Consider the following 27,497-nt stretch of genomic DNA (forward strand, 5'->3'; position numbering starts at 1 on the left):
TCAGTCTCAGGGACGCCCTCAGCCTCTGCTTTGGTTTCATTGTCCATCGCTGCTTAATTTTTGCCTGCTGCTGCATAAGAAGAAAATAAAAAGTCAGGGCATCAAGTGTTGCTTGTGTCTAGATTTGGTGCAATCACCTTAAGCCTCAGCCCACCAGCAGCAGCAACCCCCAGGCAGCAAACAGCAGCCAAAATGAGTTTTCCTGCCCCAGTCCAGCAGCCATCTCATCCCTTCCCTTCTTGAACTATAAATGCATTTACAGCACTGTAAAGAGGATGTCAATTGCTGGATTCCCAGCCGCTGGTTGGGCAACAGTCTGTGGTGATCACAGAGGTAAGGGTTCAACTGCTGGTCAGAGTCTCAGCTCCGTCTGTCTCTCCTCCCAGCACACATAGAATAAAGCCAATATCGTGTGAAAATTTGCTTCCTGCCCTGCCAGTGGTGTGGCTCAAAGCTGAACATGTCAGTCCGCCAACCCTTTGTTGCCGTGTAGGATATCTCAACAACTGCTGGCTAAATTAAAGAATTTGAGTATTCGCAGTTCCCAGAGCATGAAGCAAGACTGATGCGATCTGACAAAGATGGCATTGGCTGTTTGGTCAAACACTTAAAACGACTTGTGCTTAAGTGATCCTCACAAACATTTTTTCACCTCATTACTGGTGAGGCTTAAGTAGTAAAACCGCTCACTATGTTGTTTGTTCTGTTGAAATGAAGCCTTACGGTGACACTAGCAGGGCTTTGGTTTGTTTGGTTTATTGTTCTTATACAGAAAATGCCAGGATTTCCAAGCATGTCCTTAAAAAAATGTGTTTCCTGCTAGCACCGTGGATACAGTGTGCATTGCAATAAAGGTTCAGAACTAGTTTGTGGTTGTTTGAGGGGTGTTGCCAAGCTTCTGTTTCATGTCAAAATGTTCTGGAAAACTGCTGTTGAGTAAAGGAGCTGGTTTGAAGTTTTAGGCAGTAGGAATTCAATGGGAACATTCACTAGCTGTTGAAGAAATAAACAAGGCTCAGAGATGAGCTCCACAACAGGAATAAAAAACAAAATGTAAAGAAATGAGAGCACTGAAAAAACGTCAGGGTTTAAAAGTTGTTGGAGCAGCTTTTAACAGATAATGCTGTCGAAAACACTGCGATCTCACACTGACTTGTTCTTAAAAGTATTATCTGAAAAGGCCCTTGTCAGTATGCATGAGAAAGCTTCATCAGCGAGCAGAGGAGTATTTTCCCGTTGCCTGTTGGTTGTTCTTCTGGCTGCTCCGCAGTGAATGGCTTTGAGCAGATTATTTATTAACTCGGTGCCTCACTGTACCTACTGCTTGGGTTGGACGCTGTGTAAAACATAAATAAACACAAGTGAACTGTGTCAAATATCAAATATTTTGCCTTTCAGTTGTTCTCAATTGAGTGTATGTCAAAAAGGATTAGCAAATTATGGCATTAAGTTCTCGATCAGAGGTTGCCCACTTCATGCCGAACCACGTGGGACTGCAGCGGTCAGGGGATGTGGATCAGCCAGTCTTCAAGGACTTGTCACTGTGAATGTCTTGGACTACTGTGTGATGAGCCCCTGGATGTAATACTCACAGCTCAGCTTGTTGTTTTTTGTCACAATGGCTTTCAAGGATTCTGCAACAAAGGAGGACTTGAAATGAATGAAATGAGGATATTTACAATAAGTTTAAAAATATGCCTCTCAAAACGACTATTCACAGACTGACAGCAATTAAGACTAATGAGGGCCCAGCAATGCAATGTGCGTGCGTTAGATTTATGGCGCTGTGCTGTAATAACCGTGAATTTCACAACTTTGTAAATCATCAATGTGTGAGTCATCCGCAGGCCTTGACTGGGAAGGTCAAACTGATCTGAAAGAGCATCAAAACGGTTCATTTAAGTTACTGGATGAGCTTGATGCTGCCACCCACTTTTCCATGTTGAGTCATTACAAAAGTTCTGCATCAGTTTGTTGACTTGCTGCCGGAGGTAAAGATTTTTTTGTAGACAAGGAACACGAGGAACTGTCAGTTGATGTATGGCCATTGGACCTGTGGGTTTCTGATAGGCCGGACATCAAAACTTAATACACTCTGCAATGATCTCCAAGGGAACGACCGACACCTGCCCTGCGCGATAAGCACAGTGGATGCTGTGTTTGGACCACACATCTAAAGGACGGGAGGCCGACAGACTTTCTCAACCTGGAGAAAATGTCCATCCAGGCCATTAAAGACCAGGATGCTTTTTACCCTCGACAGCACTGTGCTCCCCTGGACAAAGCGGTGATGGAGCTCAGCTGGTGTTTTGTTGACTTAGACAGAAGATATTCCTGCATTGGTCTCAACCCTGGTCCTGAACGTCGATGTAGAACAGTTAGCAGTGAATTCAGTGAGTGTTTGCTTTGCCAAGTGGAGCTGACATAGAGATGGTTGGTTTGCAGAATGACGTGGAGCTGAAAGGCAGATCAAGGGACAGCGACTTTTGGGGCTCTCAGCAGGGAGAAGGTTCCTCTCCTCACCGCATGTGCACTAAGTGGGTGAATCTTTGGATCCACGTACTTCTGTGAGATGGCAGATGAAAATAATCAAATCAAAGTACAGGAGCTGCCTTACTGACATCCGCCTCGCAGACTGTCTGTCTGTAGCTATGAGCCAAACTTCAAAGCGCTCACAGACAATATTCAGTCAGAGCCATCACACTGACTTATGTAAATAACATGACTGCAACAGTTTGGCCTTCTGATGGCACTGTGAAAAGTGATGCTGCATAAGATGGGACACAGAAATGCACTTAGCTTAATTGCACTCACTGAGAAATTTGTGAGCACACGGTTCTGCTTTCTAAAATGTCAACAGAAAATGTTGCATGAGGCTTTACTGAATGAGCGTAACAGTTAATGACAGCACTTTATATGATCTGCTCGCTGCGTCCTTTGTTGTCTGAAATGGACAAAATAATTTCCTCGTACGAGTAGAAAATAAGCTATGTGACTTTATTTCTTGCACCAGAATGAATTGAAATAATGAAATTTCGAACTGAAGATATGATGTATTGTAAAATTTTCAAGCAAGACGGCTCTGGTCCGTTTCATTAGTTGGTGTTTTCTTGTTTGCATCAGTTTGAGAGTTGGACCAAAGCATGTAGTTCAAATAGGTTGGACCCAGACAAAAATCTGCAGGTTGGAGGTATAATTTGGATCTTGGTAGATCTTCACCAGGGCCAAGGTCAGGGATCCTGGCCTTAAAAAAGACTGGTGACCTGCTCCAGACTGATCTTGAGTGTCAGATGGCTTACTTTAAAGCTCTTTGACCTCAGAAAGCAGGTGTGGTTCCTGATAGGAATCATCAGTGAGCCGTGATAATTAAACTGTGCATGGTATTGTAGGTGTGCACTGCGAAATCAGTGGAGAACTCAACAGTTCTGTCATGCTGTCTTCATTGACAAGCGGTTTGGATTGTTAAGGTCGGGGGATGTCATAGTTCCTTGTCAGAATAATCTTGTAAATGCAAACCCCCTGCATTTAAACAAACACACTACTTACACATCCACACTGTCATGTACAGAATCTTTGTGGAGTCGTCAGGGTTAACAGGTCTCTGAGGCCCAATTTACACCTTGCATTAAAATGCAGTTTGACACATCATCCATTAAAGGATTAACACGTGGCTTGCATTGTGTGTGGAACTTAGATAGGTGTAAATGCTACCTGTGTGGCGTGTTGGTATGTGCAGCATTGATGTCTGATGGTATTTGTTGTTGGTTCACAAAATATCACTTTATTGAATTCAGAGAGGGCGGCCATAAGCGGTAAAGAAAACGGATGGATGGATGGATGAATTCAGGCAGGCAAAAGGCTAAAAGAGACACGCCTCTAATTACAGATTACACGTCTCTTCCTTAGCCACTGAAGCACCAACAGATGCACCATTCAGCAGAACTGTCCAGAAATGAAAGTATTGCGGGCGGGATATGAATGATGTACAGTAAGACCTGTCTGTGCAGCTGAATCTGCTTTCTGATCTGCTCTTAAGAGGGCACATGATTGACGGATGGTGCAGAGTGACCAGCGTGCAACAGAAGAGCTTAATATCTCACATCTGCCAAATGTACAAGAGGGCACAAATAATGAAAAGTTTTCTCTTACTCAACAACTCACAAAACTCTGTGATGTTTTTAAGGGAGTCTGGGGTTGATTTGCTGCAACTTCAAATTCCTCACATGCAGGTTTTGCTCGAGAGGGCAGAGATCCAGTCTCAGTAATAAGACCTTATGAAAATGTGAAGATTGGATGGTTGATTGTTCAGATAATGTATCCAGACACAGATGCCATTTAAATGCCAGGTGTAAATGGGGTGTAAGACTATGTACACAGCTCTGTCACGGGAACAGGTCTTTTGACTCTCTTGTCCCATTGCTGTATTTTGGAATAAAGCATCACAAACCGCTTGGGTTGATAAGCGTGATTATTTCTGTAGAGTGAAACCTTCAAAGCTACACATTACAAGCTGCAGTCTCAAGCAGCAGAATTTATTTATTTAAACAGAACATCAAGTTAGTCTGAAGTTTAGCTTGATCTCATCAAGGCTGCAGCTGACAGACTTTGGTAGACTCAAACGGCAGTAGGTCACTCTTGTCAGCATATATTTCACCAGAAGCCCACCCACCCTTGTCCAAACGGGATCTATTAATACCAGACCCTGAGGCTTGTGAGAAATGGTCCACTTTGGCATTTCAGAGCAGCCTAACTTACTTCCTGCCTCTTCACACCAGGAGAGCCCCGGGTGCTTCCTCCATGCTTCCAGCTCTTGTTTCCCTCCTTGCACTTATTCACACATCCATGTAGCCACATGCATACACAAATGCACACACATCCAACCAAGGACCTGAAGATAACACTGGGTCTGTGGCCTGCAGGAGCACACAGATCCATGTCAAAGCCTCATTTTCTCCTCTCTTTCTGAAAACAGAGGGGGGTTGAAAGCAAAGCTGAAAACACATGGCACCTTTCACCTCAAGGGGCAGTCAGGGAGGAGGGGAGGCCAGGGTCTGGAGAGGGTGGGGGTGTTCTGAAACACTTGGTCAGTGTCTGGCAACAGCAGGGTAACTTCTGTTACCGGACAGCAAGACAGGACATATATGGTTTCTTACACATGGGAAAATTACGTGTTTTTACAGTGGGATCTTATTTGTCGTCCTGTGGTGCCACTTCCTGGTTTAATGTCAGCGACCGTTGGGTATCACGAACAAAAGTCATCAGATAATGAGACAACAAACTTTTGCTTTAAAACTTGCTTGTGTGACACAGTGACAAGGCTAACATGCTGACCCTGTTTAAAATGGTCACCGTAACACTGTAGTGTGGCGTGTTTGCACTGTCACTGGGAGAGCATCAGTGTTCTCACAGAGAAGCATGGCAGGCCAACCAATAGCTTTAAGGCCCTCAGAACCAAAACTGCTAACCTCACGGTGTCACAAGAGGAAACATAAAGAGAAGTTAGTTGTTAGGATTACATGATGTTATTGCAATCCAAGTATTTGTCAAGATATTCCAGATATTTTCCTGTCACCAGCTCTCCTCATGCTGACACGATGTACCCAATACCACATTCACAGTAATCTCGTTGTATGCGGCTCTGAAAAGCCAAAGAAACAGTTTTAAATGATGCATACGAGTTAGTGTCCATTTGTGTCAGCGCACACTTTAAATCAGGTTTCTCTGACGTCAAGACAGTTTGAAAGTAAAGAGGACGGGAGAGAAGGAGGTAAATGGGAGGAAGGGACTGCAGAAAGGGAGGAAGGAGGAGGAGGAGGGACGGATGCGTGGACTGAGATGCCCTCGATCTCCCAGGGGGCAAAAGCTCTGGAAATGGCTTCGTCGTTCAGAGAAAGTAAGGCAAAGGAAAGGGAGAAATAAACAGTACAAGAGAACAGGGAACAGTGAGGGCAGGGAACTGTCTGTGACCTACTGGACAAACAAATTGGTTTGCTGGCAAAATGGATTAAGAGGTTGAGCTTGGCGAAAAACAAGGGTGACTGATGTAGCAATGTGAGCTCATCCATTTTGAAGGGGGGCTGAATTTAGAGGCTTCATGTGGAAGTGTCTTGTGTATTTTCCTCATCTGTGTGTGTGTGTGTGTGTGTGTGTGTGTGTGTGCATGCGAACGTTCTGCAAGTCAATATTTGTCTGCTTTGCCACGTCCCTAGACATCCCATTCGGTGCAACAGACCGTAAAGCTGTCAAATGCGACCTGAATATTCTCTGTCTTCATCTGTTTCCTCTTTTTTCCTCTCCCTCCCTCTTCCTCGCGCTCTCTCGCTTCCCTTTGATTTCTTTTTCCTCTCCGTCGATAACAATATCATCGGGAGCAAACATGTTCCTGTGCTTTTGATGGCTTGTCTAACCCCCCCCCCCCATACACACAAACACACACACAAAGGAAAGCAAGATTATCTCCTTATCTTTGGCTCTGTGTTTGCTCACACCATAAAGTAATTTCTGCCCGTGTCAGAGTGATATTTCTGACAATCAGCACGTGTTTTATAGTTACTGCAATATCATCTACATAGTACATTATGTATGTTCTATTTGCAGCTATTCTGTTTGCCCAGTGCACTTTGTTCCACTGTCGAGTGACTGAGTCAGATTGCAGTTTTATCTTGAGAGGGTTTCTTTTTTTTTTTTTTACTACTAGATAGCTTCTGCCTCATCCTGTCCCGTGCATTTCTTTGTCTTATCAATTGTATCAACATCTCTAAAGCTTAAATCAAAGAGTGTTAAATCAGCAGTGTTACTCACATGGTGGCCATCTTGTAATCATTGACCAAAAACGTCCCCACAGCAAACAGATGCTCTTCATGACTAGCTGGTAACAAAGCTAGCTGGGCAATGAATTCAGGCTGTCACTGAGGCTACAGCAAAGTTTGTACATTAAATATATTCCCTTTGTATTCTATTCAACTGAATATAGTTTGTTTTGCAGCTGACATTACTGTGGTGTTGTGTCATGTCTGCTTGCTACTCGGCTTTCTGTCTAAAGTGTTGTGTCTATATGAGGCCAATTTTGTTTCCTCTCCTGTATAACAAACTGTTGCTCTGATGTTTATGAATTCCATACATTTGGTGTTTTTCCAGCGATAGTCTGACAGTTGTCATGGCAACAGACAAAAAGCAGCCCACCGTGTTAAATCCCTCAAATTAAAGGTACTTTTTTGTCACATGCTGCTGTGTCAACAGATATGTTGACTGAACCTTCCTCCTACGTCTAAAAGTGCTTAAATACTGAAAGTTGCAGCTCTTATTTTCAAACGACTATTTGCCACCTGTTGTTTCATGAAATCATTGAATAAATATTGTTTTGATATCACTCTGTAGAAAAACTGTCCCAAAATGTATTGAGAGAACTCTGCCCTGATTACATTTGATGTTTAACTCCACCTCCTGCACGTTGCCATCTGTCACAACACGCTTCCTGGTAAATATGAAGATTTATGTCAGCAAAAAATGCATTTGCTCAACTCTTTTCCTGCATATGAAAAGTGGCTAAAATGACTTAAGGTGGCTTTTACCCCATTACATCCCTAAATGGAAAGTCTCTCGATTGTACGCAGGAAGCGACTGTGTAATAATGTGTCTGTACTTGTGGTGAGTGTGTGTGTGTGTGTGTGTGTGTGTGTGAGTATACTTTATTATTTTGAGAGGCAGCCTGGCGTAGGCCCAGTCTTTTCTGAGCCTTGATAAAAACGTGCTGGGAGCATGGTGGTACACACCTACTCCACTACAGGGTACAGGCAGTACCATGGCCTGTCCTCTCCAATTGGCAGTCTCTGTGCTGCTGTACCACTGATAAGAGGCTGGTGTAAATAAAACTGTACAGCACGGCTCGTTATAACGCTGAAGGTAGAGCGAGGCAGGGCGGGAGGGAGCGTGTGGTGTCTGTACTCATTGTTCTGACAGCATACTGCGTCTGTGTGTGTGTGTTCCCGTGAAAGTGCGTGTGCACTTGTTTTGCTGTTTGTATGTAAACCAGATTGAGTATTAGATGCTGGGGGGAAAATCAACTTTTTTTTTTTATTTTTCTTTTTAACGTGTAATGTAATTTCGCCCATTGATTCACTTTTATTTCATGGTGAAGATTGAGGATATGAATCTAGTAGAGCCAGTGGAAGTTATTTGTTATGGTTATGGGAATGAATGGAGGACCTCACAAGTGTAGTGAAGCCAGCCTGTGTGTGAGTGTGTGTGTGAGTGTGTGTGCGGGGGAGTTGGGGAGGGGGAGGGGGGGGGGTGTTTATGGATTTTTGCTGTTTTTTGGTACTGAGAGTCCTGTCTTACGTAAGCCATTTATGTAGGCTCAGTGAACAGCCAGGCTATGTTTTTGTTGGTGACTGTGCTTGTCTGCCTCCCTCCCTCTGTCACACACACATACACACACGCACACACACACACATACACACACACATTCTCCCTCCCTAATCTGTCTGTCTACCTCTCTCTGTCTCTCTGCTGCCCTGTTTACACTGTTAAAAACCACCGAGTGTGATATTGGTCGGCCATCGACAGATACACTGCAATTAGCCTTTTTAATTTCCCATTTAGCCTCCCTGACTCCTGAGAGCCGATCATTCAGTCGCTTCCTGCAGAAATATACACACATACAGTAAATGCCTGCAAGAACTGAGCCTGCATAGCAAGTAGAGCAGGGAAAAAGGAAAACAAATCAGAAGTGAAGTTTTATTATGTCAGTTCTACCTTCACAGTGTATTTTTGTGCCAAAAAAATCAGCCAGCAAATCAGGATTTCTGCAACGTCTCAGTGGTCTTTTAATGTTTGACCAAACTCCTACTTCTGTGAGACAAAGCAATCCATGTGGAAAGGCCTACCTCACGCTCACCAAGAGAAAATAACCACGGATGAGCCGCCATCGATTGTCATTTTGACATTGCACTGGATGATCCGGACAAACTGCAGGCCTTTTAATGTGAAATGCAAATATGTTTAGCCCAAACCAAGCAACCTCGAGCAGACAAGCACAGATTGGCAGAAACTTACACTGAGACAGTTTATGACCAAGCTTCAGTCTACAAGAGTGCAAAGTTGATCCTAAACTTTCACACAAGGCACAACTTGCTGGCTCAAACTGAACTAAACTAAATAGATTACTCATATATTCACCACAATACGTTTAACTGTATGAAGCTCCAGGTATACAAACAGCTGGCATTTCATTCATGTGCACCAGAACTGTTTGTTTTTCACCTCGTTTTTACGTGTGAGCGATTGTCCATCGTTGATTTTGGCATTTTGTGTATTACAACAGACTTATTCTCTTGGAGCAGCCGAGCCCTATTGTCAAGCTTCAATTGCGGAAGCTCTTGGACAGGGATTTTTGTGTGCGTGTGTGTAATGAATGCTAAATAGTGTCATGCCATCTCATGCAAGCAGGCATGTGAGACCATTTGGCAGCTGATTTTGATGACTGCGTTGCAGGAAACAGAATGTCTTTGCCCATTTCCTGAAAAAAATGCATCTTCAATTCTTCTTTCTGTATTTTGAACATTACTCTAAATGTCGTGGCACGTTTTACTGGCAAAACAAGGCAACTTAATGTACATGTTGAAATGGGAAGTTTGATGGCTTCACCACATTATGAAATGAATGGCGGTTGTTAGAGAAGAAACACTCTTTTCTTTATCGCCTGTGCAGTATGAAATGTTTAGCTCTGGCGCCAACATGGTGGCCTACTTTTTGTGTGTCGCTATGAGCAAAGGCACAGTCTCTAACTCTTATGTTTAATTCTGCTATTGTCTTTGATGAAAGATTCTGTTTAGACTGCGTACCCCAGAGGGCGACATCTGTTGCATGCTTAGCACCGTATCTGCTCTACCTGTGAAAGAAAGTAGGTTGGAACAACAAGTGTCAAGTCTGAGTGTGGCCATACGGTCACAAAAACAAACAGGGCCTTTCTCTTGAATGAGAATGGTGGCATTGTGAGATCACATAGCTGAGCTGGATGATGCGAGTGTGGTGATAGTGTGTGTGTCGTCGCACCCTAACACACTCATCACACCCACAAACTCCCAAATGTGCACTGAGTTTACATTTCCTCTCGTCATCGTCTCCGCATCGTAACGTACGGATGCTTTTGCTTTTGCAGCTCAGGTTCCCAGTGTAACTGAAGACAGGACAACACACCACTGCACTTTATTATTTAGAGAAATGGGAGAATAAGCATTTAGCATGTCAGGGGAAATTACAAGCAGGGGAATGTGCCATCACTTCCCCGTGGGCTTCCCTGCCCACTTGGCTCGTCCACAATCCTCACGGAGGATCCACAGTCAGAGGAAGCCCACGGCAGCTAACTTAGAGTGAAGCACACTTGAATAATGTCAGAGTCCCCAGAGACAATTAGACCCTGCAGTAATCACACGTAACAAAGATCTACAACGCCGGCTTAGTGTGAGGGGACCCACGTCACGTGATGGCCGACTCAAGTCTTTTTATTTATTTCATTCTTGAGTTACTTGAGATTTTAGGCCTTTGCTAATTTAAAAGGTTTAACAGGTTCCTGACCTACAATAGTGGCTTTGCAAAACCACCCTGTAAATCGTATTGTTACTTATTTCTCATATCATAAATAATTCCATTAAAATAGTTTGAGGTGCGTTTAGTTAACAATCTCTTTGTGTTCAGTCAGGTTAGAGTAAAGAATTTATTGTGCACAATTAAAAACAAGTTTCCCTGGACAATGAAATTCTTCCTTTTCCACTGCTCTTACAGGGAAACACACAGTATAAGATAAATACGGTAAATAAGAAAAAACAATACAAGAAAGTAAATAAAACATCACAAAATATGTGAAATGCATATGGTAGTAGGTGCACTTCAAGGTCGCGGCTCTGTGAGCACAGTGCAGGGGGGCTAAATGAAGTTTCCTGCTCGGTGAGGTGGGTTAGGGTGGGGGCAGGGATGGTGGATTTGATCTGGATTAGATTTGGACTTGATGTGGACAGCTTTGGCGTGGACTTTGTGTGCTACGTTTCAACCCAGAGCTCAGGGCCAACTTAAACACTAATATTTCCTCACACTTTGCAGGACCTGCTAAATTTAAATCATCAACAAACAACAAACGGCCCACTTAAAAGAGGAGGAAAACTATTGCAGAAAAAAAACAAAAACAAGTTTATGTAAAATTACACAACTTGCTGTAACCGGATATGAACCTTCTACCAGCTAGCACACACAGGTTACACTTCACCTTGAACTAGCATTAACAGAAACAACAGCTTAGCTCCAACATCAGCTCAGTGAGAGGCTGCTGCTTCTAACAAGGTGCCCCACATGAAGGACAGCTTTCTTTACGTGGGACCAAAGGCCAGTTAGGACGGATCGAGTTTACAGTAGATGCAAGACTGTTATATTGCTCAGTTACTTGACTGGCAGGGAGCCCTCTTCAGCTTGTTCTCCTTTACAGCCCTTTATGAAATAACTGAGCCGCAGCGCGCTGCAACAACACTTGTGCAATAGTTCAGAGAGGGAAGCGAAAAGGGAAGCAGCTTCAGCGGCATGTGGCACCTGATCACCGCTCCTTCCTCACCTCCCAGCATACACACACACACACACACACACACACACACACACACATGCACGCTCACGCCTACACACACAGTAACTCTGCATGGGTTGTGCAACATTTATTATGTCAGCTTAGGCCTGAATCTGTGGCAATGTGACACAGGACTCCCCGCTAACAGGACCGACTGTTTGGAGATTACCTTTTGTTTCCCTTTTTTTCATTTTCTGATTATCACTTTTTTACACTTGCCTCACATCAGCTGAGTTTTTTCATCCCGATGTTTCCTGTTGAGCAGCAGGCAGGCTGCCACCCTTTAAATATTTGTTTAGCGCACATGAAAAAAGTTAATGAAATAAAAAAATCAGGTTTGCTTTGATGCCGCCTTTAGATTCTGCAGCGTAACTCTGAACAGGCCTCCTGGTTAGAGTGTAGTTTATTTTCTGTTCACGGAGAACTGTTATTTAGAGCACACGCGACGAAAGTAACAGCTGATGTCAAGTGTGTGTTTCCTCTGTGTCCCGTACCCCGTCTTTCCTAACTAACAAGTCCACCCTCTCGTGATCAAAGGCTCCTCAAGATTTATCACTTTAATTTGGCAGTGAAAATGGCTGTTACCAAGCAGAGGGCCCCCTGTTAGCACTGAGCTGGCTAACTAGAATGACGGGCATCTGGCTGGGTGGCTGCCTGCCTGTGCGTACCCTGAGTTCCCGTGCTCCCGCTTTTTCCTTCCCCCCTTTGCCCCGTGGTGACCTCACACAACTCCATTCTCCTTGAAGCAAGGCACCATGCAGGCATTTCCTGACAATTTATGTCCTTGTGCCACAAGCAGGGGCATGCCCTGCACTAAAATCCTATCCCTGGCCCATTTAGCACACGCCTCTTGGCCTCCCAGAAGACTGGTTATAGTGTTGCTCCGCTGTCTGTGAGGCGGAGTCATTACTTGTAGTAACCATGCCAGTGTTCAGCTGATTTACTACAAATCACCATTATTTTACAATACTACAAAACATGCCTGTCGGTGTGTTTTTCTGACCTTCCAGGCGGGCCCTGGTGTCCATTCATTTCTTCAATCAGATTAGATTTTCTGAGCGTGAATTCGGTTTTTCACACACTCACACACATTCGCACCTGGAAGCCGCCCAGTTTAACAACCGTTTGTTCTGGCCGCCGAGGAGCCCGTCTTGGCCGGACGACAGCAGTGGCAATAAAAGGAAATTGGAAATGGAAGCTTGCTTATCAAAAAACTTACCTGTGACACAATATGCACTGCAACAGACTACTTATGTGATTGTAACAGATACGTAGGGGGGAAGAAAGACCTGTTTTATATCTAAGACACGACAACATGTGGGTTAAAAGCACAATATGAAAACAGTTTGTCAAAAATGAAAACATCTGTGTATTGTGTACGCACAATACATGTGTATTGACCGTGAGCACTGATGAAGAGCACACGATAGAGTCAGGGTTGCACTCGCATGGTCGTAAAATTGTACCAGCTGGTCAGCACAAGGGCAATCGATGAGCTCGAATCGATGTGATGGAAGTCGAGTGCGGGTTAGCAGAGCAGCCGTAGCATGTAAAAAGTAAAATGATGATTACGGTTGATCCAACAGTGATGAATCAGGGAGTTAAAGAAGCATCGGAGGTACTATGTGATTAATGCAAATGAGGGACATCAGTGGGTGTGTTGCGGGATTCTGTCTACATCTCCGCTACATGTCTTGTTCTCCAAAGGTTAAGTGGCTGCTTTTGCCAGTTAATTCGGCCATATGCTCATCTGTGCATTTGACACCGGCGCGCCATACGCTCACACTGCAAATTATGCCTCTTGAATATGCAGCCAATTAAAAAGGACATTGCTCGCCAACTCAGTCTATTTAATCTAAAGTTGTTAAGTGGAAATAAATCTTGTGATATCGCAGACAAATCCGGGATGTCCTGGCTTTTAGGGTTGCATCGCAGAGGCTTATGATCTAGTCACGCTCACTTGTGCAGTGTACCGTCTTTTGCATAACTTGTTGCATAAGCACTCCACTGGCAGGCACACTCTGTCATGTACGGTCCGTGTCATTTCTGCTTTTGGTAGGGCTTATTACAGTACAGGCCGTTCCCTAATGTCACAGGCTGTGGTTGCAAAACCACACAAGCCATCTCTCCCTGGCTTTTTTTTTTTTCTGTCATCTAAGAATTGGCTTCCTGTTTTCATTGTGTTCTCTTTCTCTCTCTGGAGGTGTCGTAACCCAGGAGGCTGTGCCAAGAACAAACCAAGGTCTGGTTAGGAGAGATCACTCTGTGCTCACACTGGAAACAGACGCGCGCACCCACACACACACACACACACACACAATATCCAGATGTTAAATGTGCGTGTGTGTGCGTCTGTTTGATGTGTGATGTGTATGGCATGTACGCTGCTTGTTGCCAAGCCATAAAAAGTCGTTTGCCTGGGCCTGATCTGATGTGCCCTCCAACAGCAGTGTATGCATGCATGCCAGTCTCCTGTCTCTCCTTTTGTTGTTGCACAAGGTTGCACACGTTCATAAAGTAAAGGCGAGCACGGCAGTCCGGACGAGGGCTACAATGCTTGATCCGCTTGCATAAACAGAAACAGAGTGTGGTGCAACACAAGCGGAGCTTCCTGGCCATGAGTCCGGAGCAGGAGTGCGCGTCAGCCTGGTACATGTGTATTTAGCTGACACAAGTGTTCACACCTGAAATATATCAAGTCCACCGCATGTATGAACACAAAGAGTGTTCACTGTAAAATATGCATCTGGAAGGAAGAGAAACCACACTTACAGAACTGCAAAGTGAGGGAATATTGTGCTTGTCAACTAAACCTCTGAACTCTCACAAACATGGCCACAAAAATGGACCATTTGAAAACTAATTATTAGCATATATCAAGCATGTATGGGGAAGGAGAAGACACCCCCTGCCACTACATGCAAATTCATGACATTTGGAGATCAATCCGACCACTGAGAAGGCGGACAGTTTGACTCATCAAATTACAAAGCTAAATGTAGCAAAATTATATACGGCAGTATACCCATTAATCAATCAAATATATTCAAATACTCCAAAAATGAAAAAAGATGAAATAATGAAAGCCTAAACCTGCAGATAAGAGAGTTTCAGACCTCTAAACATGAGCATGTTGTCAGTCAGTTTTCTGATCTGAGTGCTCTGCCACGTCACACAAATGGGACTTAGGCCTGGCACAAGTGATGACTTTATAAGAAACTACAACGTTTTGCTTCTTGTCACATGTGTTGCTGATGGAATGAGATGTGCAGGAAATTCCTGTAAAAAATTTAAGCCCAGTTGATGATCTTAATTTGATATTACTGCCTGTAGTGTACTGATCATTGGAGCCAATACCAGTATCTATCAATTTCAACATTTCTGATATTGAAGTAGCAGCTGATTTTCACTTTAAATAAACTGCATTTGTTTTTTTAAAGAGTTCCTTTACATGTTCTGAGTGGGTCCTTTTGCAGTTTTAAACGTGGGACTGCTGGACGTATTCTCACTTCAACATACGTGCAATGTGCCGCTTTACCACTGCTAAACTGTTTGTATTGATTAATTTTGTTGTTGTTGTTAAAGATTCATTCCTTGATTTTTGTGTTGCTGCTTAAAGGTCCACTTTCCTCCCAGTTGACTGTTTGCCTGTAAAAGTTGCGTTCAAAGGGCAAAATTTTGGAAAGTTTGCAGCCTGCTGAGTGTGTTGCAAACAATGACGGTGATCAGACTGATATACTTAAGCGTAAAACAAAGTTTTCTAAATTAACTTTGAAATGCCCTTTTTTTCCTTCAGCTTCTCTAAATGTGATACATGTGAGTGAATGTACATTAAGCGTCCACACTCTCCTCTCTTATTGTCGTGCAGCTGGTGAGAAGGCCATAGTGTGTGACCAGTGTGGAGCCCAGTTCCAGACTGAGGAATCCCTGGAGGCTCACCGGCAGATCCACACCGGTATGAACACACAGACACACACACACAGAGCCACGCATATCATCGTGACACCGCAGACATTAACTATAAAACACCACGTCCTCGTTTACATCTGCATGTTTGTATTGGTTGAATTTGTACAGAGAGTTTCATTTGATTTTATTCTCCATATACTACTGGGATGCTTGAGAGGCTGCAGATGCTGCATTTGCACGTAACCTGGCAACATAAATTCTTTTAAAATAGCAAAGAAAAAAACCAAAGTAGCAGATTTTTATTTAGTATGTTGAACAGAAAAACACTGGAATCGCATTAATATAACATTGCATCACACCTTTCATGTAACAAGTGCAGCTCGAAGTGCTTTACAACAAAGAAATCACATGCACCAAGCGCTTCACAGAAAGACATTGAAAATTTATGTAAAATAACGAGGAGAACAGAAAAAAGATAAAATAATGAGCATGAAAATAGAATAATAAAGTTAAAAGTATAGCATACACAGAATGTAAAATACTATCAAGTAAAACAGTAAAATACTTTCACGTGCAGCAGAGTGAGGCCAAGCACGAGAGTTTGAGGCCTGTTTCAGCAAAGTCATGGCTGGTTGAAAGTTAAATTTAAAAAAATAAATAAATAATGTTGGTACCATCAGGCCCCACGAGGTTCGCAGTCCCAATCTGTGCTGGTATTTTCACGTATCAGCGTGTGTGTTGTGTTGTGGTGTGTTATGTGTTGTGGTGAAGCTCGATCCGTGGACTGACAGATAGATAGATCACATCGTCTTGGATTAGTCCCACTCGCCCTAAATCAAGACAGACCCAACAGTAATCAACAAACCGGGGAAACTTGGCAGGCCGATGTTGTTTATCGGTGCTCGGCTATGAAGATGGGAAGACGAGCGCGATCTAGGTGCCAAGATGTAAATAAGAAGTAAATCCCTCTTGAGCAGATGTGTGCTGGCCCAGAACAGTTTCACTGCTGCTGATGAAATCTTTAATTTGGTAGAAAGGATTGTCTCAACCTTCCACCACTTTGTCATGAAGATGCCGTCTTCTGGTTTTATCTTGTGTTCATGCGTGCGTTTGTGGTTCTGTTGGTTTCTCTACGCCCAACATTTTTGGAAAATCGCTAATTAGACGCTGTCAGGTTCTGCATGCTGCCGTACTACTGCAGATTGGAGGCTGATTATGTAACACAACTGGCCATTCCTGACATAACATAAATAAGATAAAATATTTAGTGTCTTGCTAGAGGGCACTCTGCAAACAACAGGAAACAGTGAAATGATGGACTTCTTTGGGTTTGAACATTGTTGTTTTAATGCGGACGCGTTTTGAAGGGAAAGGTCAGCGTGTCACCCACTAACCGAACCACATCGCAGCACTTTAGCCCCGCCCTAGCTCCTCAAACAAAATGAGACGAGAGAAAAGAGTCCTGCCAATTCAAGCCAGAAACCGATCCTCAAAATAGCCACACATCATCATTATCATCATCTTGTGTTTTGTCCTTCTGAAGCCGTGACCCTCAGGCAGCTCCCTTTGGGTGGCTACACTCTTTCCTTTGCCCCCCATACTCGTCCTCAACACATGAGAGGGTAAGGTGGGGTGGTATACTCGGGATTTGGGGGTGGGGGTTACTCCTGAGGGGCATGCCCTCAGCCAATCAGCTCTCTGGAGGTAAAGAAGGGTTAAACGAGGCTAATGATCCAACAGCCATAACAGCGGAAAGGAGTACTCTAAATATAGGCATTCCAGTCTGGAACGAATGAAAGGGGCTGGGGGGGCAGCCAGCGCCAGACGTGTCTTCCTGCCAGACAACTGGTTCAGCAGCAGCAGTAATAGTGTAGTAATCATCCATGTGTTGAGCCCCTCTGAGGGATCACAGGCTGAAAAATGGGCTCTGGTAAGATATGACAAGGCAGTTTCTCTGCACCATGTGGTTCTCGCTTTCAGTTGCTCTTTTCTTTGTGCACTTTAAGCCACTGAGCATCGACATGATGACATCTCTGGCTCTGGTCTGAGCGGCTGACATGTGACTCTCACCACTGCGAGTATTCACTCACTGATTGCTGGACTCAAAATCAGTATACCTTAAATTTGTTGTTATTATGGAAACTAAAATTAATTTCCTGGTATATCAATATTTCGGTGTCACTCACAGTTTATGTGTTTCCATTTACGACTGTCACAGTCATTAGACTGAAAAACAGTCATCCACAAAACTTTATGAGGCCGGTTTTCTTCGGACTGCGGGTCCGTTTTTCGTGATGTGATGTGATGACTTATAGCCCATTCACTATTGTCCTGAATGTGTCCACTTCACATTTCCTGCTTTCATTTAAGCCGTGTTTTTCTAGATAAACTTGATGGTAACAGACTTACCTTTAAATTAACAGCTCAACATGAACAAATCCAATGCAAAGTCCATTTTGGTGTTGAATGAGTTCACAATGTGTTTCTTGTTGTCTTATGTGGCGCTTGTGTTGGTCTCGTGGCGTCCAGAGTATCTTTCGTTCCTTTTGGGAGTCACTGATGACATGACAGTGTGGAGACCTAATAGGATTGTGTGTTGTATTGTCCCGTGGAAGCTACTGTTGCGAGCACGCGTGTTGCTTCCCTTTGGAGTCTTGGTCCGAAACAAACTGCCGGCGCAGGACAGCTTCACGTCGTATGGCGCCTTTCGCTGCTACTACGCTCTCGCCTTACGCTGCCGCCACTCAAACGCGCTGGGAGAGCACAAGCTCTGAAATAGGAGCTAAAAAAGCTCCTCACAAGTGAGTTCTAAGAACTACGATCGTTCTCGCCTCTTGCATCGCAGATACAATAAGAAGTGAGGTTCTTAGAATTAAGTTCTTAGAACTATGAAAAGGTCCCTCGGGTCCAAAAAGGCCTCATGTGGACTCTATTTAGTCCCTTTATAGGCTGGCCTCCTTAATTTTTTGGAGTCCTTCAGCCCTAAGAAAAGCTTCAGCAGCCTGATTGTTACTGTTGTTCAGGCAACACTGTTGTGCTATGGGGTGTGATGTACATGGCATCCACCAGGCACTGCCAGCAGCTTCAGGCTTTAATTCTATTTTTTAGATGAGGCCTTCTTTGTGTGTGTAGAAAAAGTAAATAATGATATCTCAGCAGAGGCTACAGGGATGGACAAAACAAAAGAAGCAACATCAGATACAAAAGCAGCTGCACTGGACAATACTGTGTTAAATCTGTTTGAGCTCGAAAGCTTAACAAACATGGATTTATTTATACAGAAATGTCTGTGTGTACAGTACCCAAGACGCAAAACATCAGAGAGGGCGTGTGGTGGGAGCATGGGGTTACTGTTGGCCATCAAAGCCAGATTTGATCTCTGCCTGCCTCTTGGCAGCGCTTCAGCCTTTGGCTAATGTTCTCTGATGACAATATTTGGCCTCTGAAACTGTGGCTGTTTCTTGCTGCTTTGAATGGGAACTATTGTGGCATCTCTTCTGTTGGCCTGATCAGCTGCAGTCTGACTCAGCCTCTGTCTCCTTTTCACTTTGTCTGTCTTCTCTTGCTTTGAACCGAGCTGCCCTTGGTTCGAGCTCACACCTCTCCGCTCCACTCAACAGCCCTTCAGCTGTATGTGGGACGTAAAGGGGATGGCCATCCAAATCCATGGCGGTAGCTCAGAGGCTGCTGAGGCATTCCTGTCTGAAGTTGTCGTCATTCCTAACGGACGAGCTCTTTTCAGAGTGTGTGTGTGGGGGGTGGGGGGCATCAGGATGCCAAGTGAACTTGCAGCAAAACATCATGTGGCTGCTTTAACCCACTGAACCCGTGCAAACACGAATGTACAAACACACGCTGCAAACTAGCCCCTTCCTTTGGTAGTGTTGTGCAACACTTACACACACAAATAAATCCAGGAATGTCTGTATTCAGGAGCCGGAGTCACTTGTGAGTTGCCTTGCATCTACTGACAACTAATTTTTGTCACATATTTTCCCAAATTGGATGGCAACGCATCAGAGTGTCTCTCTCTCTCTCTTCCTCTAGACTGGAACTCGCCTCGGGGCTTTTGTAAGCAAAGAACAAAGTCTGTCTGGCTTTCACGGAGCTCTCATCCTCAAAGAAAAACACTGCTGTCATTTAGAGTTGTAGTCCATTTACTACTGTCTTTGTCTTGTGTCGTCCAATTGTTATGCAACATGTGCACTGAGAATCCACGTCATTTTTAAGTCCTAGCTTTGTAAAGCAGCCTTCCAGACAAACGTTAGGCTACGTGCTCATAGGGAGGATTTCCTGGTGGAGACTTCCATTTCATCATGTGGCTTTCAGGTGATTGACAGGAAGCAGAGCGTAATGTGATGTGCATACTGATATCAAACCACTCCAAACTGAATTTTTATTTTAAAACATTCTCAAGTATAAATGGCAGTCATTGGCTTTTTTTTTCCCTGAATGGCGAAGAAAAATATGTGTGGTTATTGTGACTAATACAGCAGTTGCATTAAGTATTACTGATTCTGTTACACAAAGAATGTTAACAATACCAATTTGAGCACTGGAAGGCAGCGAAAACAACGCTACCACCAGACCAGAAGATTGCCCACCATCCGGAGAGTTTGTGTTTTATCATTTCCTCCTGTAACTCGTGTCTACAGGTCCAGCCTGTAAAAAGTTCCTCCAGCATGGCTGTGTGACAGTTCTGGACCAGGGCTAATATAATCAGAGCCAACCTGGACCTTTGGCAGAAATATTAAGAACATCCTAATTTGATTTTAATGTGACTTCACATGATGTCATGAACGCCACTTTGCAGTCCAAATGTCCTCGAATGCCAGTTCACGCCACACTGCTCAGACCAGACTTTTGGTGTATTTAAGCAGTGTTTTTCCTTTCAAAGACTTTTCTTGTTCAAAACACGAAATGGCACGCATGGTGTGCCAAGCGAGCAGCCGTGCCCTCTTTCTGCTCTGGGAACATGCAGGCACACAAGTCATGCTTTTTATTATCTAAAGCACCTTAATTTGCCGACGTCGACGTCGGCATCAATTTAAGCTGTTGTATTTGAGGTGTTGACTTTCAGTTTATGGCCTGGAAGAAGGGGATTTTATCTAATGATGAGGCTGGAGTTTTATTTATTTTTTTATTTTTTAACCAAGGACAATGAAGTGCTTCAACACATAATGTGTACTCTGTAGTTGAAAGGAGCAGTAAAATTTAAGGAGCTGGTTATTGTTTAATACAGACAGTCATGACTGCATTCTCTTTGATAAGCCTTTGGAGGTTTGATCAGCGAAGGCCGCGTTACTCAAACAGTCCTCCAAAGTCAGTGTTTCTGACAGAAACTCAGCAGAAGTCCATTACTGTCATTTCCCTCTTAGTGATATCTGCTCTAAACTGTTTCCAGAGCAGTTTTAGTGTGGATTTTGTCCCACACTGTCACATCCTACTGTGGAACCGCTGTGCTCATTTAAACACGGCAACCTCCTACATGTCGTTTTCACTTTGCATTTCCAGTAAAGCCTCTTCCCATCGGGCTGCACAAGTCAGCTGCGAGCACCAGAGCTGCTCCTCCTTCCTCGTTGTGTCTTTATCTCCAAACTTCTGCCGGCTATCTTCACCCTTTCTTTTCATTAGATTGTTTTGGTCCCCACCATAATTTATAGCTCTTGTATTTTATTGGTAAAAGCCACCACACTCACATTCCACTTGATTAAACTGTAGCTTGGTGCAGACAAGCAAAAGGTCAGGATATGTGCTCAGAGAAAAAGGCTCTCTGACAAAAAAGTAGGCAATAAATTGAAGTTAAAGTACTTTGTTGTTTCTCTGCTGTTTTTTTAAAAAAATGCAGATTTCACTGTTGGGGTTTCATGCATTTTACAGGCTCTGCAGGCCAATCTGAGCTGTATATCCACAAGTGCACGCTTTGTAATTTGCATTGCAATCTGCACATTCATCTGCCAAACTGAGGCCACATTCAGTACGAGCAGTTGCCTGTTATTCAACATGAGCTGTGAGCAGCAGCTGAAACGAGAGGGACTGCATCTCCCATGTGACCTGTGTAGAAATGAGTTCGGAGTCCTCGGAAGAATTTGTTGTCCGACTGTTGGTGTTCCTGTTTATACATGAATCCCCTCCATGTACACACACACACACACACACACACACAGCAGTGCCAGGGAAAATCCACATATAATAGAAGAGGGGGAGGCTGCTCTCTTACTCTTTTCTCCTTCTTTCTCTCTTTATCTCCCTCCGTCCTTTTTTAAAGTCTTGTAATACAGGGAAAATATGCAAACCATGGAGTGGCAATAGTGGGTTTAGCCAGTGGGAACACAGCGTGATTCCAGCAGGCCTCTGCCGCAGAGTAAACACTTTCTTTTCTCAAGCCAGAAATAGTTTGGCTGGAGATAGAGCGGCAGAATGGGAGGGAGGACAGGAGGAGAGACAGAAAAGGCAAAAGAGAGAGAGAGGAGAGGGGGGGAAAGGGCGCACAACAAGGTTATGATGGTCAGAAAAAAGAAGCTCTTTTCAGTCACATTTCTTCCTCGTAAATTGTTCACACCGGTGGCCTCGCAATCAGTTGCCTCAAATACAAACACACATGCTAGCACACACACAGTCACGTCACTCAAGCAAATTAGGCCAATGGCACCGCTGCACAGGGGTCACGTCAAAAGTGCCGATTGTCTCAATCACATTAGTCCAGCACTGGCATCTGTTTAGCATTTAGTTAATTGTGATGTTATTAAGTTGTCAGTGAGCATTAGGGCGGCGATAAGCAAAGCAAATATTCTTCCAGCCCGGGCAGGCAGTGCTACACATGTGTTGTTGATACACACACACACACACACACACACACACACACACACATCGGACCGTACAACAACAACCAGGACCCTGCGAGTGTGAATGTGATTCTGTCAACCCACTGCTCGCTTAACTCGGGTTCACTGTCAATTTACCGCAATAAAGTTAATGTAAGCAGGATTTTTCTTCAGTGCGACTTGTCTCTAAGGGGCAGATGTGCATTAGCGTTATGACTTTTAATCACAGAATGTTAGCAGCTTCCTGTCGGCGTCATCTGGTGAGTCAAAATGGCGATTAGCACCAGGCTAGTGCTCGTGGTTTCAGCATCCCACTCGTGACTGAGCGAGCTGCTCGTCGTCCAAGGCAGATAATCCGTTTGTCTGTCCGTTGGTCACACAGGGCGTTTTGGGTCACAGCGGGTGTCAGGTGCCACACTCACCTCGCCAGGCCAACACTGAACCATACAGAGACATGCAGAGGACGTGAACTTCTTCCTCCGTTTGCATCAAACAAACACAGAGGACATATTTATGGCTCATCACACTTCACCCTTCATGTTTCTGTTTTAGTCTCAGCCCGTATTTAGGAAAAGCAAACATGAAATGTCAGACGATAGTGACAAATTGAGTCCAAATTGCTCTCACTGTGCACCACATATACAGATTCAGTGTCAGTGATTCACCTCATTAATTCTCTTAGACAGTGATAGAAATTGGTTTTTGTGGTCTTCAATAGGTTGATATAATGCATAAAAACAATTTAATGTTGGTGAGATGATCATCTGAAACCCCCACGTTTTCCTCGTCCTCAGTCTCTGTAAATAAATGCCTCTTCCTCTTTGCCTCCCTCCTTGGCACTCGCTCTCACTCACCTTCCAAAATAAGAAGAGTACAAGTGGTCAGAGACACTATCGGTGGCTAAATTAAATCAAGCGGCACTAGCTAGACTACAGTCACTTCTCCTGCTCCTACCCTCCTCCTTCTCCCTCAGCAAACAAATTTTTCCCCAGATAAGATCTAAATGAGTTTTTCCAGGCGGGGAAAGATGCTCCGTTTGGCTGATGGATACTGTGCACGGCTGTGGTGTGACGAACACCCAGTAGTAATCATCCGCCACAGCCATGAGTGCTATGCACAGCAGCCTATGTGAAAAGGGGATGTGTGGTTTGTGTGTAAATGAGATAAAATGTGTGAATGAGAGTTGGCACTGCTACGTCCCCCTACACCCAAGTTCATTCATTGAGAAATACCCAACTGGGCCCCTGCACTGCGGAGCCTCAGTGCCGAGGCTTAGTGTCATGGTGGGCACAGCCGCTTTGAGGCGTCGCCACAGGAAACCATGGGACAACAGCATGTCAGGGAGGGAGGTAGTATTCCTATAAGGGGGAAATAGGTGGGTGGGATCCAGTAGCAAATTGGGATGTCCGTAGTGGTGCAACAGTCTGGCTGAGAGAGAATCCCCACATGGATGGATCATTGTAAACCGGGGACAGCAGCCACACATCCAGAGAGACCAATAAAATGATGTGGTATGGGCAGTGGGAGGTGGGTGAGGTGGGGGGGAGGCGGATTATAGACTCCCAGAGGGCTCTGCGATTCACGGGCCATAAAATGGAAGTCAGCAGGACACACTGCAAATCTGGTCAGCCAATATCAACCATCCCCTTCCTCCCTCTTTTGACCCTGAGGATGTGTCTCAGCCGTACGTCACAATGCAGCCCCGGCGAGCCCGTCCCGTTGTTGGACAATCTCAACTCCCTTGGATGCCGCTATTCTCCCCCCGTTACATTTGCATGTGAGTCGCTGCAGCTTTGTTCAAGATCTGCTCGGTTGAAAAAAGGACAGATAAGGAAAGAGACAGAACAGTGTAAACCCACGAAGGCCTTTGCCATCCTGGGGAATAAAAGGGCAGCTTTTGTCAGGAGGTTCCCTACTTTCAGATATCCCATCGCATTTTAACCTTGGCAAGACGAGGACTTTGAGTATAAAAGGATTCGCCCAAGAGAGTGAAAGAGAGAGAGAGATGTGGAACACTGGCCCCACGTCAACAATAGCCAGGGTTCTTTTGTCCACGGTGTTATTTGAAGTAAATCTCCCTCTGTAATTAGATTGGAGCTGTTTGTGGACATCTTAGGAGAGTGCGTCAGTGTTAAAACAGCAACGCGCAAGGGCCCTTTTAATTTACAGTGCAAATACCTTTCGATTAGCGTGGAGAGAGGGGAGGGGTAGCAGGGACTGACGAGGGACAATAGAGGAGTCTTTCAGTCCTTTTCTTTTTGTTGTTGTTGTTTGAGAGCGGGAAGAGGTTCGAGCAGCTCTCCTGTGTTCCTTAATTGTGAAGCAAGGAGATTAGCACGAGTGCTTCCAACCTTTCACCCCAAACAAAGGAGGCATCAGATCCAGTTGCCTAGTGACACAGGGTTTCACACCGGCAAATTTAGCCACTGCCTTCACCGCTCAAGCTCCTCGTGGTGCCTCGTAAGAGAAGGAATGAAATCTCCAGCCGTTGCTCTTGCACCCCTATGCAAACCATTTCTGTCCCTGTCCGTCTGACAGCACCCTTAATGGCACCGAGCAGCCACGCTAATGAAAATGGCCGTTCATCCTCACTCCGAGTCTGTCTCTCAGACTCATATAAAAGTTAATGTACCCGTGACAATGACATTCAGAAGACCGTTTAGCTTTGGACAAATGCTGCATTTCTTGGTGGCAAGAGCAGCCGGGCACACAGAAATGTCCTTTTACACGGCGTGCAGCTCAATCAAAGGGCACTTAGCAGTGTCATATTGATTATGGGAGCTTAACCCCCGTCAATCTCTGATGGTTCATTTTGGCAGCCTTCCCATAGATGGCTTCGATGAATAGAACCGCTTAAAGAGGAAGAAAGGGGTTCCCTCATCTTAAGTCACCGCTGGTCATTTTTAGCATGACATCGTCGCAGACGTACGCTCATCAGAAGAAGACAACAGGGTGACTCCTGGACGTATCTGTTGTCTCGACTGTCTCTCCCTCCGCCTTGAGACAGAGAGGGTTATTAAGACAAAGCAAGCACAGATTCTGGACTATTCCAATTATGAAAATGACATTTAGACCTAATTAATTATCGCTCCATTTGAATGTGATTTCAGCTCCTGGTTGATGAGCTGACTTTATCTCTCTCTAAAGGAAACGGGCTCCTTACCAGCAACACGTAAGAAAAAATCGCTTGGATAGCTTTACACACAAAAGACTTTAATGTTATAATACTTTTACTCCTGTACTTTTAAAAGCTGTTTACAGCAGCCCCTATGAACTAATAGAAAAATAATGCTACATTAGTTTTAGAATTAAATGGCAATTTCCTCACTGATGAAGCTTCACTGTAGTTCTTGGCTGCTCCAATAGTTTATTTCACTGAATACCAGGAGACAAACACGGATGCTTGCCAGACTTTATTTTCCCAGTGGAATATCTTGATCTTCATCCACACTCAAATGGTCACGAGGGTTATTTAACACTGGAAGTCTCTCTTTTCTTTTTTCATTTTTCCTTTATTAAAATACGTAGGCCACATCTGTCATTATGACTTTTGTCTTTCACTACAGCATTTTTAAGAATTAAAAATTAAATTAAAAACTTCTTAAACATTTTATCTGCTTTTTCTACCTTTCAGGCAGCCGTTTGTGTTCATTAACTTCTGATTCTGTGAAGTCTGTTTTTCACTCTCTGCAGCACCATCGGATGCTGGTCCATTTGTAAGTCAGTGGCAAGAAAAGCGCATTGGGGGAAAAAAATGACACGCCTTATTTTTTGGCTTCCAGAAAATGTGTAATTCTGCACGCATGACTTTAATAACCTGCCATTTTTTAAACACAACACTTTAGTTTATTTAACTTAACTAAATTTCACGACGCTTGCGTAAAGCAAATAGACCCGACGTGAGAGTGAACAGGTCTTATATTCCACAGGTGACTTATCTGAAATAACTGATGAGCCAGCATTGTGCCGTAAATAACAGAGCTGATCTGTGCAGAATAACTTCACTGTGACGTCTCTCACCTCAGCTGGTTCGGCTTGAACTTTGTCTCCGGACGACCACACGGCGTCTCGAAGCAGCTCCTGTGCACTGGGAGAGGGAAGAGCGAAGCAGAGCGCAGTCATTGAGTTGGGCTTGTCTTGGAGGTGGCCTTCCATAGGACAATACTGCGAAAAGGAACTCAAGTGGGACCCATTACACCCCACTGAGGGCAGACTCTTATCAGTTAATAGCAGGTTTCCCCCTGAGAGCAGATTGTTTTGATAGATGGCACCTGGTCAAGCCTTTGCAACCAGCCACAAAAAAAAACCTACTAGTGTATGCTAGATAAGCTGTGCAAGGAACAGGAATAAAACAAGCATCCTGTTAGTGTTAAGTTGGACATGGAAGTGGAGTAAAAGTACACACGCGTCTGTTTCCTGACCGAGTCACTGAAATTTCTTGTTTCACGTCTTCTTTGATTACTTGCTGGCAGTAACGGTGAGTCCTGTGCTTGTTTGCTCAGGTGTGGTGTTAGGAGTGAATCAGCACTTCACCTGAATTCGTGCCACAAATCCCACAGTTTATGTGCTCCATTTGGAGAAACTGCTGTGACCTGGAATGCTTTGACTTCAGCATCCCGAGTTGAACATTAGCTGACTTTTTATGATAATTTTAGTCCCGTATTAAGTAACTGAGGCCGTGCAGACGTAATGACCTGCACAATCTGCTGTGTAAACACAGTGGGAAATGAATGACTGTGTGTCAGGTTGTGTGAAAGCAGCTGACATGAAACAAAGCTTCGCCAACAACAACTGAAAATTCCAAACATACTGGATAATTTCCTGCTAATTTACAGATGTATTGAGACACAAGTGGCTGCTAAACTTCCGTTGGCGAGCAGTATGCTTATGACTTAGACACATGAATGGATTGTTTTAATTTCTGTAATGAAAACCAAACCAAACCAGCGGAGAGGAGGAGCCTGCTAAGCGCCATGTAACGTATTCATGCCATCATCTTTACATCAGATGAGTCTTGAAAACCCACGTCTCAACACGTCATTCATACTTTCTGTCTTTCTGGTCTGTCGTAAACTGGTTCAACAACATCCATGGCCCTTATCTCACTGACAAGCCCTTGTTTACACACCGACCTGCCCGTGATTTGAGGTCAAAGA

At 44.2% G+C, this 27,497-nt stretch overlaps 1 protein-coding gene across 4 annotated transcripts in view; it reads left to right on the forward strand.

The window, feature by feature from the left end:
- zbtb16a (zinc finger and BTB domain containing 16a) overlaps positions 1-27,497 on the forward strand; it is a 132,621-nt gene that overhangs the window by 66,949 nt on the left and 38,175 nt on the right. For all 4 annotated transcript variants that reach the window (XM_046410040.1, XM_046410043.1, XM_046410042.1 and 1 more), the window contains exon 4: positions 15,477-15,563. In XM_046410040.1, the coding sequence (XP_046265996.1) occupies positions 15,477-15,563 (87 nt within the window). The remainder of the gene's footprint in view (positions 1-15,476; positions 15,564-27,497) is intronic.

This window comes from Scatophagus argus, chromosome 14 (assembly GCF_020382885.2).
Source record: "Scatophagus argus isolate fScaArg1 chromosome 14, fScaArg1.pri, whole genome shotgun sequence".
NCBI lineage: Eukaryota > Metazoa > Chordata > Actinopteri > Scatophagidae > Scatophagus > Scatophagus argus.